General features: G+C 49.8%; 3 protein-coding genes across 3 annotated transcripts; 1 reads left to right on the forward strand and 2 right to left on the reverse strand.

The window, feature by feature from the left end:
* The first annotated feature begins 322 nt into the window (after positions 1-322).
* LOC117858002 (uncharacterized) lies at positions 323-4,327 on the forward strand. The gene is made up of 2 exons (XM_034740952.2): positions 323-3,379; positions 3,520-4,327. Exons 1-2 carry the CDS (start codon positions 523-525, stop codon positions 3,975-3,977), a joined length of 3,315 nt encoding a protein of 1,104 aa, XP_034596843.1. The 5' UTR covers positions 323-522; the 3' UTR covers positions 3,978-4,327.
* Positions 4,266-9,886, reverse strand: LOC117858004 (hexokinase-6). Its single transcript, XM_034740953.2, has 9 exons — positions 9,419-9,886; positions 8,273-8,423; positions 8,002-8,184; positions 7,525-7,599; positions 7,162-7,317; positions 6,632-6,730; positions 6,239-6,369; positions 5,057-5,138; positions 4,266-4,964 (listed from the first exon to the last, which is right to left on the reverse strand). Exons 1-9 carry the CDS (start codon positions 9,712-9,714, stop codon positions 4,620-4,622), a joined length of 1,518 nt encoding a protein of 505 aa, XP_034596844.1. The 5' UTR covers positions 9,715-9,886; the 3' UTR covers positions 4,266-4,619.
* Positions 9,887-11,477: 1,591 nt separating this feature from the next.
* Positions 11,478-13,845, reverse strand: LOC117854803 (uncharacterized). Its single transcript, XM_034737056.2, has 3 exons — positions 13,690-13,845; positions 12,194-12,254; positions 11,478-12,098 (listed from the first exon to the last, which is right to left on the reverse strand). The coding sequence occupies exons 1-3, from the start codon at positions 13,779-13,781 to the stop codon at positions 11,913-11,915; spliced, it is 339 nt and encodes a 112-aa protein (XP_034592947.1). The 5' UTR covers positions 13,782-13,845; the 3' UTR covers positions 11,478-11,912.
* Positions 13,846-17,511: the final 3,666 nt, after the last annotated feature.

Here is a 17,511-nt window from a genome sequence, read left to right on the forward strand (position 1 = left end):
CAATCTAATTATTGGCGCCCACACATACGGTGACTTTGTTACTTTTAAAAAATAATTTAACTTCCCATATGTGTTTTTTATATGTGTGTCCATTTATGTGAACATCTACTTTTTTTAAGCTGCATTTTTTATAAAAAATGTGATTTTACCTCAGGGAATAAAAATCATGCGAACGAGTTACCCTCGGAGTCTCGTGTTTGACGGGGCACAGTTATGCTGTGCTGTGACCCGTCTCCGGCGAACGTGAGAAGAAAAGATTAGCGAACTGACCCCGAACCCGAATTTCGTTGATCAGCGGTGCAGTCAAGAGAAGGAAAAACGATTCCTCTAACTGGCATCAAATCATGTGTACTTATCGACAGTTTGAACAACACAGACTTCCATAGCACCAGCAAAAGTCTGGTCTACTCCGTCCGAATCACACTCTTAAACGAAGGAAAAGATACGAATCAGAGGCAGTTCGAAAGCTTCGCGGCAAGCACCTGCAAGAAGTAAAAGCCCAAAACGCACGCAGCGGACCGAATGGGCTCATGCCAGTTTTCTACAAGAAAAACTGGGGATTTCCCTCTCCCTCCGCATTTGATTGCCAAACCGATCGTCCGTCCCCCTGATCTTGGCCTCTTCCCGCGTCGACCGCGCACCGCGGCGGCCGTGCAGGCGCGCACAACCAACGCCACGCCACGAAAACAGACCGGCCGACACATGGAGGCACCATGGCGCTCCCCGCATCTCCTCGGCCTCGTGCTCGCACTACTTCCCAGCTGCTGCCTCCTGCCCCGCGCGGCCGCGCAGGACGACGCGCGGCTGCTGCTCGAGATCAAGCGCGCGTGGGGCGACCCGCCCGTGCTGGCCGGGTGGAACGCCTCGGCCGCGGGCGCGCACTGCGCGTGGCCGTACGTGGCGTGCGACACGGCCGGGCGTGTCGTGAACCTGACACTCGCCAGCGCCAACGTCGCGGGGCCCTTCCCGGACGCCGTCGGCGGCCTCACCGGCCTCACGTACCTCGACGTCTCTAGCAACAACATCACCGGCGTGTTCCCCACCGCGCTCTACCGCTGCTCTGCGCTTCAGTACCTCGACCTGTCCTGGAACCATCTTGGCGGAGAGCTCCCCGCGGACACCGGCTCCCGCCTGGGGGCGAACCTGACCACGCTGGTGCTCAGCGGAAACAGGTTCAACGGCACAATCCCAGCGTCGCTCTCCAGCCTCCGGAATCTCCAGAATCTCAAGCTGGACGACAACAAACTCATTGGCACCGTCCCAGCGGAGCTCGGCAAGCTGACGAGGCTTCAGACGCTATGGTTGGCGTACAACCCGTTCGACGCGGGGGACCTGCCGGCCTCATTTAAGAACCTGACCAACATGACTAGTCTCTGGGCAGCGCAGTGCAAGCTCGTCGGCGACTTCCCGAGGTTTGTCGCGGACATGCCGGAGTTGGAGGTGCTGGACCTGTCCATCAACATGCTGACCGGAAGCATACCTCCGTGGGTTTGGAGCCTCAAGAAATTGCAATCCTTTGCAGTTTACAGGAACAACCTCACCGGCGACTTGGTGGTTAATGACTTCGCCGCGATGGGCTTAACATTAATCGATGTTTCAGAGAATTATAAGCTTACTGGAGTTATCCCGGAAGTCTTTGGGCACTTGGAGAACCTCACAAGATTGTCCCTCTTCAGGAACAACTTCTCCGGCGAGATACCTGCCAGCATCGGCCGGCTGCCATCATTATCGGTATTGAGGCTTTATAGTAACAGGTTTACTGGTATTCTCCCGCCAGAACTTGGGAAGCACTCGACCTTTACTTATATGGAGGCTGACGACAATGAGCTTATTGGCACAATTCCAGAAGGGCTATGTGCCAGAGGCCAGTTCATGACGCTCACTGCCAAGGGCAACCACTTGAACGGATCTATCCCGGAAGCCCTGGCCAACTGCACCAGTCTGCGCAGCCTGCAGCTAGACAGTAACCAGCTCTCTGGCGAGGTGCCCCAGGCTCTATGGACGATAGGGATTAAAACCTTGTTCCTACGGAATAACAGGCTCACCGGAAGACTCCCCGCCACGATGGATAGCAACCTTACAACGTTGCACATTGAGAACAATCAGCTCTTTGGCAGCATCCCGGCGACAGCTGCTGCGCTCCAGGTGTTCACCGCCGAAAACAACCAGTTTTCAGGTGACATGCCGGCGAGTCTTGGGGACGGCATGCCGCGGCTACTGACACTGAACCTGTCCGGTAACCAACTGTCGGGCGGAATCCCAAGGAGCGTTGCTGAGCTAACGCAGCTCACCCAACTGGACATGAGCAGGAACAAGCTCACGGGCGCGATACCGGCAGAATTGGGCGCCATGCCGGTGTTAAGTGTCCTTGACCTGTCGTCGAACAAGCTCTCCGGCAACGTACCGCAGGCACTTGCGATGCTGACACTCACCTCCCTGAACCTGTCATCCAACCAGCTCAGTGGCCAGGTCCCGGCTGGGCTTGCCACGGCAGCCAACGGCAACAGCTTCCTCGACAACCCCGGCCTCTGCACCGCCGCTCTGGGACGACCCGGCTACCTCGCCGGCGTGCGGTCCTGCGCCGGGGGGTCGCAAGACGGCAGTTCTTCCGGAGGCGTCTCGCACGCACTCCGTACCGGCCTCCTCGTTGCCGGAACCGTTTTCCTCCTTATCGCCGCGGCCATCTCCTTCTTCGCCGTCCTCGTCATGAAGAGACGGCGCCGCGTCGCGGAGCAAGACGACTGGAAGATCACGCCTTTCGTCAAAGATCTCGGCTTCGGGGAGGCGTCCATCCTCCGGGGCCTGACGGAGGAGAACCTCATCGGCCGCGGCGGGTCGGGCCGGGTGTACCGCGTCGCCTACACCCACCGGCGAAGCGGGAACGCCGGTACGGTGGCCGTGAAGCACATACGGACCGCCGGCACGCTCGACGAGAACCTGGAGCGCGAGTTCGAGTCGGAGGCGAGCATCCTCGGCAGCGTCCGGCACAACAACATCGTGAGGCTGCTCTGCTGCCTCACTGGCACCGAGGCCAGGCTCCTCGTGTACGACTACATGGACAACGGCAGCCTGGACAAATGGCTCCACGGCGAAGGCCCTGGCGCCGTCGGCGGGCACCTCACGGCGAGGGCGCGGCGCGCGCCGATGGACTGGCCGACGAGGCTCGGGGTGGCCGTCGGCGCCGCGCAGGGACTGTGCTACATGCACCACGAGTGCGAGCCGCCGGTCGTCCACCGGGACGTCAAGACGAGCAACATCCTGCTGGACTCGGAGTTCCGGGCCAAGGTCGCCGACTTCGGGCTGGCCAGGATGCTAGCGCAGGACGGGGCGCCCGAGACGATGTCCGCCGTCGCCGGGTCGTTCGGCTACATGCCTCCGGGTAAGGATCCCTGCTTGCTGCTTCGGGAATCCAGTTGATCTTGGTCACGTTTTGCCGGATTGGCAACAGTATCTGTGGTACTGATCGCTGTAGCAATATAATGTCACATGTTCTGGTGATCTTTCGTGCTTTGTTTGCAGAGTGTGCTTACACCAAGAAAGTGAGCGAGAAGGTAGACGTCTACAGCTTCGGCGTCGTGCTCCTGGAGCTGACCACCGGCAAAGAGGCCAACGACGGCGGCGACCACGGCAGCCTGGCGGAATGGGCACGGCATCACTACCGATCTGGAGGGAGCATCCCCGATGCCACGGACAGGAGCATCAGGTACGCAGAGTACTCTGAGGAGGTCGAGGTCGTCTTCAGGTTAGGCGTGGCGTGCACCGGAGACTTGCCGTCGTCGCGGCCAGCCATGAAGGACGTGCTGCAGAGCTTGCTTAAATGCAGCGACCAGACGCACCAGAAGAGCAAAACGGAGCGTGAACTGGAGTACGAAGAGGCTCCACTCCTGGTGCCGCAGCGAGGCAGTCGCCGGAAACAGCTCTCGAACGGCACTGGAATTGACATCGAAGAGAAGAGCGACTTCGACAGCATTATCTGAAGATCCGAGTATTGCGCGTCCCAGAAAACAAGTCAGGACAGCGTCAGTCAACACCTATATAATGGTACTTCCGTCGGTACATTTCAGCACAGTACAGCAGATAATTATGCACCACGACTCACTACCAGTCACCATGACCTTGACTCTACTAGGTAATATTCTGGGGTTTGACACAGTAAATTTTTAGATCATACACATACTAGACCAATAAAACACAAGAATAAGCACACGCTGCTATTGTAGTTCTCTCTGAAATAAAAGCAGGAGCTGTGCACATTCATTCAAAAATGAGTAAGATTGTATGACTTTGTCCCCCCTCTTTATTCTGAAATACAAGATTACACAGATAACCACTGGTCGGTTTGCGATATCGCATCATAATACAAACTTAAATGGATAGGGAAAAAAGAATGGGCAGGAAAGGAACGGCTTCACTCAGATGTCACATCCGCTTCCACTTCCCTGCAGTTGCTAATGCTTGTTCAAGTGATATACTCCGAACTCATTGGCGCCATACTAGCTATATTACGCTGCAGAGGCAAAAAAGAGATGCGAATCGCACGAGGGGAGCTCTCGGTTGAAGGGAAGAGGGAGGAAAAGAAAAAGGTTACACTAAGAACTCGATCTCTCGAGCTCCTAGAACTATGCAGCTTCAGCATACTGGGAGTGTGAGGCTGCAAGAAGCGCAGCTCCGATTCCTGAGCCATCGTTGGCCAACTTGACAACAACCGACGAGGCAGCCTCCTCACCGAGCAGATCTGTAAGTGTCGCTTCCAGGCAGGCACTGAACTTCTTGTAATGCTCATATAAGCCACCATCCATAGCGACCACAGTCCTTTGTTGGCTAAAGTCATTTGGCAATTTGTCCTTGCCTAGCTTCTTCAGAATGCCATATATACCAGCAGCAGCCAAGCGTGCACCTCGCTCCGCGACAAGGTCACATACATGAAGAGTAATGTATCTTGCTTCGAGGGAAGTATCAGGAACCTGAAATAAGTAGAAGCTTAACACATAAGGAATCAATTGTTACTGAAGATTGTATCTACAGTATCTTTTTTTGAACATGTGCGCCATCGTACCCCCAGAATATCCTTGAGCTTGGCTCCCAGGTGTTTGAGATCATGTGAGGTGTCATGATGCATGGCTGACATATCCGGCGTTCTGCAATATCAGAATTGCAATTTCATTAGGAAAAGCTTTTATTTGTTACACGACTTACAATTCTGCTCCACAAGTTTGTTGGATAAACTTTCGCAGTACCCTATTATATATGGCTAAACTCCAAAACGTGGAAAATGTGCTCATACAAAAAGATTTACAATACTATGCTTACCCTACCATATGTAACTGAGGCTTATCTAAAACTAAGATACTACAAACAAGCCAATCACAAATTTCACTTCTTTGGTTTCGTCCTAAGATTAGGCATTAGCCTATGGGTGTGATTTTAAAGGTGCAGTTGGGAAATGGAAAGATAACTTGGATTCATCATTTTTTTCTTTACTCTCGGAGTAGTCAGTTGAGAACTTCATAGGTTCGGTACAATCTTTAATTTCACTTCATCGGTTTCTTCCTAAGATTAGGCATAGGGGTGTGATTTTAAAGGTGCAGATGGGCAATGGAAAGAGAACTTGGATTCATCATTTTTTTCGTTACTCTGGGAGTAGTCAGTTGGGCAGGGGTGGACTCCATCACTACAAGGCCCAGTAATGCCAAATGCAGCTTAGTCTGCTTAACATCCTCCCAAATAGATGGATTTGCGAATTGCTGATAAGATTCTAGGATGGGGCGAGAGCTGTCTCCTCACATGACATATCTGAAGTTAGAAAGTGCCAGTTCCAAGATATACAGGAAGGACAGGGAATTGATTTTATGCTCCACGGGCTCAAAATGCCCGAAAAATGTTAGTAAATTGCACCAAACTGCCACTTGTTTAAATTTAATGATTGGCTATGTAACAAAGTGAGAAGAGACTTATAGTTTCATCAGAAGTTCAAACATTATAAAAGCCCAAAGTTTTACCACTTCAGTTTTTGATCTAGAACTGTTTTGGAGTGCAGTTTCTAATTTTGAGCTTCAAATATACAGTAGAATTCATTGTAGAAACTGCCGAAGCAGATCCAGAATCTATCAAAAGATATGGACTTTAGGTTGTGCAAATATGCGCGCAATGTTACCTAGGCTGATTTTGATCTTGTTTTGTTTGTGTATCCTACAAATAGAAGAAAAGCAAGACCAATGGATGGAACATGAAAGTGCACCTCAGTACAAAAAGTTGTTCCAATTTTGGCGGAACAACATCCCCAAACAACGATGCGTCATGAGCCAGTTTCAGCAGGATCCTCCGCACAATTTCTCCAAGATACATTCCAGAAATCATCTTTTCATATATCTGAGGAAAATAGTACATAAGTTATGTTCAAGTTCAACAGCCAAATATGTTCAGAACAATAGATTAATGGTTTCGCTATTCATCAGTTGCCTTTTCCCCCTTTAATATGGCTTGACTTTTGTGATAATTGCGTGATTGGATCTATGTGTAGATAGGTGTATCATCTGATTGGAGTTCATCCAGCGCATAAAACATGTGGCTTATGCTTAGGAAAAAAAACCTGACACCTAAATAAACAGCAGCATATAATAAGTCCACATACCTGCTCGCCAGGGTTCAAGCTCTCAAAGTCCAAGGCTTTGTCATACTCTGAACTTGGAAGCTTATCTGACCTGAAGTTTCCCCATTCCATGTTGATTACCTTTAGCATTCCAATTAAACCAAATGCTATGTCATTAACTGGTTCGAAAATCGTAAAACATAGAAGGCCAAACTAATGTCTGATGCATACAATTTAACAAGGTCCAACAGACCATTTAAAATAAAAACTCAACCAACATGAGGAACTAGGTGGCAATTAACTTTTTGTTAGAATTTTTGGGTGTGTGAGTGTGTTTGAGTCAGGAATTCCTTCCTGACCTTTGCATTTTATATTTTCTTCTAATCCTCTTCATAAAATTACATGCAGCTCTCCTGCGCAGTTTGAGGGAAAAAAAGAAGAAATAGGCACCCAAATTCAAGTCCAATCTGAGTGGTAGGTGCGTACAACCACACCTCTCACAAACTGAGCTAGGCTCAGTTTCTGTAAGTACCATTAAAATTGCACACATACGGAGGAAGTTGGTCACTAACCATATTTCCTGATCTAGGTAGTAGCCCGTTCCATTTAGGAATCGCATTTGCATGTTCCACATAAGCTGCATTTGTGCCAGTGCCCAATATTACAGCAGCAGCAACATCATTATCAACGTATCTCCCGCCAGCCAATGTGCCTACAGTATCATTAACCTGTACAAAAATGTTAGCTGTCACTTTATATGACGGTGTATTTACCTGTAATATGTGTCCAGCTGACCATTGCTAGACCATCAATACAAGAAACCTCAAACCAGCATTAGAATGTGAATGGAAATGGTAAATTCTATTGTATGCACGTAAAACGCAGGGCATGCGGATACTTGAGATGATAGATAATCTACAAATCAATTTACTTACCAGGGCTGTAACTTTCATATCAAGACCCTGCCTCTCCATAGCCCTACTCAATTCAGCCACGACATCTTCTCCAACCTGATCAGAATCAATACAATCAATACTGTGTTCAATGTAGGATACGTCACATTAGACACAAACATCATGAATATTGAGAAAACATAGATCATTTTTATCAATTAAAGAGTAGTGTTTCTAAGTGTGCTCAGAACAGAGCAAAACAGCAGCTGCCAGTAATTTGTGCAGGAAATTCCACTAGTAAAAAAAACAGCATGAATAACTGCAAGTAACTCTATTGTCCATTTAATAAGAGGTTTTTTTGTGAAAATTAAATGCACAATCTAAATTGCCACATTGGATGGTCAGGAAAACACATAGTAATTAGAGAGAATTATATATACTCAGCTGTGGTCAAGGCACTGGTAGTATAAATAAGTAGTGTAGTCAACAAAGTATGAACAAAGGTCTTCTTGCTTTTACCGTGCCGTTGATGGAAAAGCCCTTGGTCCACTTAATTAGAGTGCCCGATGATATTGATGTTTGGTGCACGGGGAAAGAAAAGGTGAAACCCAGTTCTCTCTGCTTGCCATCTGGTAGGTGGAAATCCTCTCCTTCAGTCCGCACAAATTTTTCCAACTCAGCAGCAATGAAATCGAATAGCTCCTGTAGTTATGCTTTGAGAAATGTCAGTAAACCATGCAACAAAAATTTGTTCTGGTGCAGGAGAAAAATAGCAACTGGAAGCACTCACCGTGGAAGTTCCAACCATCAGATGAGGCGGAATGGAGACCTCCTCGTATTGTTGCTTCACAACACGCTTCTCCCTTCCTCCAAGTTGAACCCGTATGACACGAAAGTTGGTCCCGCCAAGATCCAGTGCATAAAACAGTCCATGCTCATCCCTGCAGAATGACATACATCATCAAACAAGATAATAATAGCAGTGGAGACCATAAAGGAAGACTTCGCGACACACATGTTTCACAATGGCTGTAATTATTTATAACAATATGCACATCCATTAAGAAATATCTCGTCACCAAATTATATTTTCGACAGATTCAACAATAAAGTTTTCCTTTTCTATCACCAACAAAAAGTTTTCCTATGATTGAATAACTACATAGAAAAATACCATGGATCCACGATTACAAAGGTTGACTACATGTTACATGTTTCAATAGTGCCAAACATTGGATGACAGAGGCTGTAGCGGAAAGGTGTGCAAATATTAAATGTTTCTTTGGACATTAGCCATGACGACGTAGAAAGGACGATATCATGGTTCCTGAAGGCGAGTCCAACATGTAGGCACCGATCTATACAAGGACATTTCATTTATCAAAAGAAGACACTGTAGTTTGGAATGATCTGTGAGGCTGTGAGAAAAATCAATACCAAACTGTTCATCACTGAATAAGTTCTGTCCACCTTGGTTACCTCGCCAACCCAACATGTAAAAACTCTCGTTTCAAAAAAAACATGTAAAAACTCAACGAAAATTGCAGACCGAATGCACCCAATGACATCTAAACCAAAAGGAAAGATATTCACACACATCATTCCAACAACGGCCTGATGTTAAGGCCGGAAGAACTGTGAAGGTGCCCATGAACCAGAAATCCAAAGAGGAGAAACAAGGTCGCGTCCTCCTACCAGAATCAACAAAAACCGTAACAGGATAAAACACACTCTAGCGTCCTCCCTGATTCCCCTCGAAACCACGTGAAAGCACCGTATCCAATCTTGACCAATCCCACATTCCCACTTCCACCGAATCAAAACCTGAATAACCCAACGGAAGACCGCGAATTCCCAACCAATTCATTCGCCCAAGACGCGCACACAATCGAGAACAAGCAACTCTCTGGCCACATCCACGCGGAGGAGCTCTTACCCGGTGGGGAGGTTGTCGACGTAGCTGATGAGCATCTTGAGCGGTGCGTGCGGGTCGGCGCGCAGGCCGCGCTCCATCTCCACCACCATGGCGTCCGCGATGCCGCGCAGCAGCGCGGTGGGCGTGGAGAACGCCTGCTCCACCTCCTCAATCACCGCTGCCGCCTTCCTCTTCCTCTCGTTCTCGGCCTCCCGCCGGCGCCGCCTCCTCCGCGACACCACCACCGCCACCCCGACCGCCGCGGCGGCCGCGGCGCAAACCACCACCGCCGTCCCGACGACCGCGCCCTTCCCCATCGCGCCCCCGCCGACCGGACGAACCCTAGCCTCCCGATCGAGCCGCGCGACCGACCCAAGACCGGAACAGCTGGGCGCCCGGATCGCGAGCTAGGCCACAGCAGCACACCGCTTCTCTCTCCTCTCACTTCTCTCTCTGCCTCCAGCTCTTTTCTCCGCTTGCGGAAGCGTGGGAGTGGGACGAGAGCCACGAGTTGGGCGTTTTCACAGCGAATAAATCCCCCTCGCCCTTGAGATTATTTACGGATGTACCCTTGTTCATCAACGGCTGTGATTAAGTTGTCCTGGAACGGACGGTTTCGATTCCCCCGCACGGGATAAGGGATGGTGCGGATCGTAATAAAGTTGTTTCCGAGGTTTTATGCGTCAAAAGTCGCAAGAGGTTAACGGTCGAGCGCACGAGCAGAGAGGGCGAGTGATGTTCCAGCGAGGGGCCAAGCGAGGGGTGTGTCCGCAAAGTTACCAGCTACGCGCTAAAAATACTCTTGTCAGGAACCCAGGACCGAGGCCCACAGGTCAGCGTAACGCATCGATTAGTTAAGTGTGTCCCAAAGAGACAGAAGAATGGCGGCACGTGCGGGAGGGCCCAGGGAAAGGGGAAGCTGACGTAACGACACGAGCGCTGACGCCGACGTGTCGACGCGTTAGCGGGCTGTGCCGGAGGCCATGCCCGCCCGGCCGGAGATGCGTGCTGCGCCTGCGCGCGCGGTGGCGACGGCCGGGCGGGGAGCCCATCATCTCGCGCGCGCGGGCGCGGCGTGGGGTCATCGGCGGCCGCGAACGGCGCACCAACCGCGGGCCTTGGCCGCGAGCCAGAGGACAGAACAGCGCCTCGGCAGTCGCTCCCGACGTCACCGACAGGTGGGTCCGTTTCCAGGTCCTTCCGCGCCGAGCCGCCGAGAACTGGTGACCGCCACCGGCGGGTGGGTGGCTGGATGGACGGATGCGTGACGCATCCCGGCCGTAAGCCGAGAACTGACGCGCCGAGAAACGCTCACGGCATTACGGGTTCCCCAGGCAATGGGGGTTGGTTGGTATGGTTCCGTGCTTCTATGAGTGGCAGCTTGGCACCGCACTATGGGCAATGTCACGCACCTTTCGCCTTTCGGGCACAACGTGTACAGTAACGAGAGACTGAGAGACGTAAGGAGGATGCTCTAACCGACTGTCCCCTTTACTCTCTTGAAGGACAGAGCTCCTGCTCCTATAGATAATGGACGATGTACTTGTGTAAAAGCAAGCGATTCAAGTGATAAACAATAGGGAGACTGGACTTGCAGAACGTGGCTTAAAAGTCAAGACACGAAATCTAACATGCAATGCGAGTACAGCCTAGGGCCTGTGTAGTTTCCCCCAAACTCCCAACTTTGACACTATGTAAAAAGAATATTCCTCATCACATTAAACTTGCGGTACATGCATGGAGTACTAAATGTAGACGAAAATCAAAAACTAATTGCACAGTTTTGTTGTACTTTGCGAGACGAATCTTTTGAGACTAATTAGTCAATATTTGAACAATAATTCACAAATACAAACGAAACGCTACAGTGTGCTACAATGCTACAACAGTAATTTTGCATCTCCAAAGTTGGGCTCCTCCTCGGCTGCTTTGTTTGGTCTGTGCTCCAACGGCAATTGGTAGCTGACCGACAAATCAGTGTCTCGATGTCTCATCACAGGGAGATTTTTGTTCCAGGCTAGTTGTTGCATCAGCTGTGCGTGGAAGGCAGAAAGGCTGAAAAAACAAACTCCATCAATAATTGAAAAGGAGGTTTCGGTGATGAGAGAATGCACGAATAAAATGATCGAGCTCCATATGTGCATTCCTCAGGGGGCCGTGGAGAGATAACAGGGACTGATAAAATTCCCACTACAAAAAGGAAAGGTAACACACTAAAAAATGCTTGCCACAACGCAGAAGCTTTTTCACCACTTGCCCTGCAGGGTGTAGCCGCGCAGGCAAATCTTTTAACTTTTGCCACTGTCGAGATCTTACAAGTTGGGAATATATGTACAGCAGCACATGCAACTTGGTATTACTGAAGGCTGAGCTGACATTAACTTAGTTTCTTGTCATCTTTAGATGAACAGTCGGTAACTTGGTATCTGGTCGCACTCTGAAAGGAAGTTGCAAAAATTATAGCAGGACCATCCTGTTCAGCATTCACAACCTTAAAAATTGCCATTCCTGTTCATCATTTTGTCCCAATCTGGTCAGAGACATCGTTGCTTGGGATGACAGGAACAAGGTAATTCCCAAAGAGGGAATCAAAGCTTTTATAGCTTCCAAGGCATCCCTCATGCTGCGCTTGAAGGACAACAAATCTCTTTGCCTCTCTAACTTTGTTGAGATCAACTCTCGCTGGCAGCACACCCGAAACCTGCAAAAGTGGAGTTCACATCAAGAAAGGATGTTAGCGAATATCAAGAAACAGGAAAGAAGGCGTCCATTGCCACTTGACTTGTCAGGGCATACCGATGAGTTGGAAGATGCTGCTGACTTGTCCTTATCTAGGGTAACCTGAGAAGGCCTGGTCCTGTGTTCCAGAGAACAAGGTAAATTATGCAGTAGACATCACATATCACAATAGCTTGACAGCACAATTGCTACTCACAGGTCACTGTTAAATTTGAGGTGACTAGATGGAACAGCAGGCAAATCTAAAAATCAGAAGATACACTAGATTTTACTGCTTTTATCACGGCACACAATAATCAACTAAATGTTTGGTGCCATTCACAATTCAGGCAAGTTGGGGTGATTTGGCCTTCCAGCCCACTCGGGCTATTAATGTCATGAACCAACAGTGATGATCAAATTTAGACATTTGACGGATAATTAAATCACACAATACCTCGTTTTATAAATGACAAATGAAGACGCACTAACCTATTTGGCTTTGCATTGCTTTCAGAGAAGGATCTGCACTTCTGCAGAACATGAATTTTATTTCGCTATGTTTTCCTTTTGTTATTTTAGGTGTCCACTCAGGTTGTTAACATCATGAAACACTGAAACCTTAAGCTGATAATCAAATTTGGACAGGCAATGTAAAGTTAGCTAACAGACTAGCTGGTTTTGGTTCAATGATTTAATGGAGATGATGACTAATGAAGAAGCACAGACCTACTTGGCTTGCACTGCTGTCCTTGAAGGATCTAGCGGACACAAGACTGTTCTGTGTTTTAAAATTTCATATGCTATACTACAGAAGTACCAGAGTATAATCCATGATTGGAATTGAGTTAACAAAGGAACGTGACTGTGGACGAAATTCCCCTTTCCTTGGTAACAAATGGCATTGCACAAACAGAGTATCAGATAATACACACACAGAGACTATTTGACTCTTCAGGATCATGCAAGAATTCTAAAAAAAATCACAAGGACCATGAGCCATACACTAAAAAGAGAACTGCCTCGGTGAAGAATGCAACCTTCTTCTTCATACCTGTGCCATTAAAATCACACACTACCACCTATGGTTGTCAGCTATGTCTGATGCCCTAGGCCTTAGCAGGTGCAGCCGTGTAGGCCGGATCATTGGCCGCAAGTTATTTGTCTGGGGCAGAAATGAAAAGGGGCCTCGAGATTCGCTATAATCAACAAGGTTCCATACGAATATGGCGTCTTTTACCGAAATACGAAAGATCGCACGCACATTGCCACATCGCAAAGCCCCTTTTGAGGAACGCCAAAACCTAACGTATGGAGATTGGAGATGCTCACGAGCGCCTACTCCGGAATCTTGCCTAAAAGGAACCTACACTTGTAGCCATCTCCCCACTCCACCAGCCAAGATCGATCCACTCCAATCCGCTTATCGAAACTAGAAGGGCAGCGCGGCGCGTTCGGATGAAATCAGGCATGGGTGTCCCCGAAATCGGAGCGTTCGGAGCACGTAGCAATCACAAATTCACAACATAGCTAGGAAGTTCGCGAGAATCCAGGAGCGAGAACAGAACTGGTACCTCCTGGGCGGTTCAATCTTTCGCCGCTTCAGCGGCGGCGGCGGCGGCGGCGCCGTCGCCGGGGAGCCAAGCTCTGACCCCTCAGCCGCCATGCCGCGGCTACTTGCCTTTTTCCTTCGCGGTGGCTCGCAGGCCTGAGCCCAGTTACTTGTTGAGAAACTTTGGGCTGAAAGAGGAGACCTGGGGCCCAGGATAAGCCCATTACAAGTTTTTAGCTTTGCTGGAGCGAACTTTGCCATTTTGGCCTAACAAATTCAAGTGAAGCAACGGGAATCTCCAGAGTCCGCTCCATTGTTCCAACTCCAAGCCTCCAACTTCGATCAGGGAATGCCGAATGCGTCGGGAATCTTTATTTCCCAAAATCATGTGCTCATCGCGCCATTATGTTATTATGTACGAAAGAACGGAATTATGAGCGTACTATTGTCGCACGACGTTCTATCAACATCTTTGCGTTTAGGAGTCGTTCACTACGCGTCGTGCATGCACAGTTATTCTCGTAGACGTCTTTCATGCCTTGTCAGGTGTCCACGTTACACCTCGTCGTTTCGTAATCAGATGAACTGCGCCTTTCAGGGTCCGATCCCCAAGTCCCCAACTCTTATCGCAATGATCCGCACTAAATCTGCCACTGATCAGTTCACCTCAACCAGCATCGGTCGTCGTCGTCGATTCTCCAATCAGTAGCGCGCCGCATGCCTTTACAAGAGCTAGCGACCACGTAACGCTCGTCATGACAGGCAGGAACCGTGCGTCTCGTCCGCTTCGTCGCTCTCCAGGCTTCATGCCGTACAAAGGTATTTACTCCATCTGTCCGTGCGATTTCTGACGACGACTCGTCCTGCTCTAGTGCTCTTGTCCAACCGTACGCCCGCCCGTCGATCAGAAGAAAGCTAGCGCAGAGCAGCGACGGCTGCCTACTGGCTGCAGCTCAGGTGTATTCGATATAAACTTTAGTACCTATCACATTGAATACTTAGATACTAATTAGAAGTATTAAATATAGTCTAATTATAAAATTAATTGCATAAATAGAGTCTAATTCACGAGACAAATCTATTAAGCCTAATTAGTTCATGATTTGACAATGTGGTGCTATCGTAACCATTTGTTAATAATGGATTAATTAGGTTTAATAGATTCGTCTCGCGAATTAGTACAGGAGTTCTACAATTAATTTTATAATTAACTCATGTGTAGTCCTCCTAATTAGCGTCCGAACATCTGATGTGACATTAAAGTTTAGCACCTCTTATCAACCGCTCCAGCCGCAGCGGCATAGGGCATCGCTTCCTCGGGTCCGGCGTGCGCGCGCGGCCCGCGGGGACACCGAGCGGGGGCGAGCGGCGCCGGCCAGGGCGTGGCCACAGGGACTCGGGGAGCACGTCGCGCGTCGCGTCGCCTGTACGCCTACCCGCCGCGTCCTGCGTGCGCACGCGCGTACGTACACGACGCGTGCACGTCGCATGCAGGTATAGCCAGCAAGTAGCAACAGCTCCTATACGGGTAGCTTGGCTCCGGGCGCCGGCGGGCCCGATTGATTGCGGCTTTCAGCCGCGTTACTGTGGCCGCTTCCGTTCCTGTCTCCGCCTCCTGTCCTCTCCTCTGCTCGTGCAGGTCAGCAGGTGCAGCCTTGGGCCTTGCCAGAACGAGAGCTGCTCAGATCAGCTGCAAGCGCCAGGTGGACGGCATCAGAGTTCAGAGATCTCTACAGACTACAGTGGCGTGCATCGTACTGTAGCGGCGCGTTCAATGCCCGGCCGAGGGTCCACGCCAACAGTGGGGGAACGAGGAATCTTCTGCCGAGATGAACACTTGAACAGGGCGCACGGCGCGGCACACGATGAATTTCAACAGTGCCGATCGTGGCATGCAAGCACAAGCAGCTCGCCAGCTCCATCGACGGGCGCCGTGCAACCGTGCTGCTGCTCACCGTGGAGCACGTAATGACACTGAGGGGGCGATTGGTTAGGGCGTGATTGGTTACACTGTCCATCAGAACCAGGCTAAGGATAACTAGGACGTGGGCGTGCATGATCAAATCGATATCAACATTCAAGAGCGTATAAGGCTAAAAAGAGAAAAAGTAGGGCTTAGGGGGAGGAATCCATTTCTTATTTATTTATTAGCCTTAGCCTAGGCCCAACTATGTACGAAAATCTATCTATTATTGCCTGCATTGACAGCAAAGTAAACTCTCGCTAATGACAGAAGAACAACTCTTAGGGCAGTAACAAGGAAACTATGAGCTATTTATTGTTCCTTTCTTAGACAAGGCTACAAGATAAAGATAAAGGATAGCTTATGGTCTATTTTCTTACTTGACTATGACTTGGCAAATAAAAGAACCCCGTTTCACCCGGAATTGGACTTGTTTGCTACCTTGGGAAATCTTTCTGCTTACCTACTTGCTGACCTTAGGATAGGAAATGACAGGTATGATTGGTTTGCTTGTTTCACTTAAGCTAGGCTGCACTGCGAAGCTAATTGGTTGCTTGGCCGCGGGCTCGATCGAGACACAGCGAGCTGGAAAACTTGGTCCTTAGATGCATGAGCTGCAACGCACTAGTCAGGCTCACCAGAAACGACTTTCATTTCCGTTTTTGCAGGGGAGGCCAAAAGAAGAAAGACGGAGGGTTGCATCGTTGCTAATCTATACGGTTCGGAACATACGGAAAGAGCACAACAAACGCATCTTCGATGGTGTTGCCGGGCTGCCTCCACAGGTTGTTTCCATGATAAGGAAGAAATGAAGCTTCGGAGTAGAGCCTGCGGAAAGCAGGAGTCATGATTCTTATTTAGGTTACAACTATTATTGAGTACCTATTTTATTATTTTCTTATGTAATATCGACTCTGCAACAATCTGCATGCTTCTTCTTCTTATATGATATAGCAGTGCTCCTACTAATTTTTAAAAAGAATTCCATTTCTACGGAGCCAGGCCGGAAGGCACCTCTTGCATCCGTTCAACCAGGTTCACCTCCGCTTGCAGGCAACCACACGCCCTTAGCTGCTCCACCCTGGCCTGGCTCGTACCAGCGACACAGGCCCCGGCGGGTCAAGCTCGTTGGATACGTGAGCACTTGATTGGTTGCGTGTGTTGAATGAGATAGGACATGCAGGGAATTTGATTGGTTACCTTGCTCAACGCACTTTCCCTGCACCGTTGCTCTCTTGTGCCATCCTCGTCTCACGCTCGCGCCAGCCAGGCTGCGGTGCCCATTTTGTATGGCGCGAGCAAGGCCAACTGCTGCTGCAACCAACCAATCAAGGAGACATCGCATCTGGGAAGCCTGGTTGGGCTGGAGCCACCTAACCAATCACACCCTAATACTCTAGTAGCCTGCATGCATGAAGACGGTCACGTCGCCTAGCGACTGGCGATGCGTGCACGGTCAGGCACGGGGACTTTTGCCTGCGCCGCACGGCATGTGGAGGTTACATCAGCTCGCGGAATTGGCTGCATCGGAGCTAGTCGCGCACCGGTACGATGTGTGATTGATTGGCTTCGGGCCTTCGGCGTCTGTCAGTTTCTTTCTTTTTCTCCTCGCTAGGGCCAGGGCGGGGCCAGGAGGCAGTATCATCATTAGCAGTTTAGTACTTCCTGTAGGACCGTGGAGTGGACCAGGGACGGGTCAATTCCAGGTCCGTCGGAGCCGGAGACGCGCGGCTCCCGTCCCGGCTGAGGATTTTCCCTCGGTTACAGGAAGCCCGTGCTAGCACGTCGTACGCAGCGGATTCTACAAGTACACGGATCCCTGTTTGGAGACTGTAGCCCTTGTCCGTCCGAAGTTGCAGCCTAGTGGACCCAAAAGAGAGG

Source organism: Setaria viridis, chromosome 5, assembly GCF_005286985.2.
Source record: "Setaria viridis chromosome 5, Setaria_viridis_v4.0, whole genome shotgun sequence".
NCBI lineage: Eukaryota > Viridiplantae > Streptophyta > Magnoliopsida > Poales > Poaceae > Setaria > Setaria viridis.

What these genes read in the sequence shown, in the direction of transcription:
- LOC117858002 (XM_034740952.2), top strand. Translation starts at nt 523, where the DNA reads ATGGGCTCATGCCAGTTTTCTACAAGAAAAACTGGGGATTTCCCTCTC. An exon ending in GTTCGGCTACATGCCTCCGG is followed by an intron (nt 3,380 to 3,519) that starts GTAAGGATCCCT and finishes CTTTGTTTGCAG; the next exon opens with AGTGTGCTTACACCAAGAAA.
- LOC117854803 (XM_034737056.2), bottom strand. Translation starts at nt 13,781, where the DNA reads ATGGCGGCTGAGGGGTCAGAGCTTGGCTCCCCGGCGACGGCGCCGCCG. An exon ending in AAGATTGAACCGCCCAGGAG is followed by an intron (nt 12,255 to 13,689) that starts GTACCAGTTCTG and finishes TCTGGAACACAG; the next exon opens with GACCAGGCCTTCTCAGGTTA. An exon ending in CAGCATCTTCCAACTCATCG is followed by an intron (nt 12,099 to 12,193) that starts GTATGCCCTGAC and finishes CCACTTTTGCAG; the next exon opens with GTTTCGGGTGTGCTGCCAGC.
- LOC117858004 (XM_034740953.2), bottom strand. Translation starts at nt 9,714, where the DNA reads ATGGGGAAGGGCGCGGTCGTCGGGACGGCGGTGGTGGTTTGCGCCGCG. An exon ending in TGATGGTTGGAACTTCCACG is followed by an intron (nt 8,185 to 8,272) that starts GTGAGTGCTTCC and finishes GCATAACTACAG; the next exon opens with GAGCTATTCGATTTCATTGC. An exon ending in GCTTTTCCATCAACGGCACG is followed by an intron (nt 7,600 to 8,001) that starts GTAAAAGCAAGA and finishes GATTCTGATCAG; the next exon opens with GTTGGAGAAGATGTCGTGGC.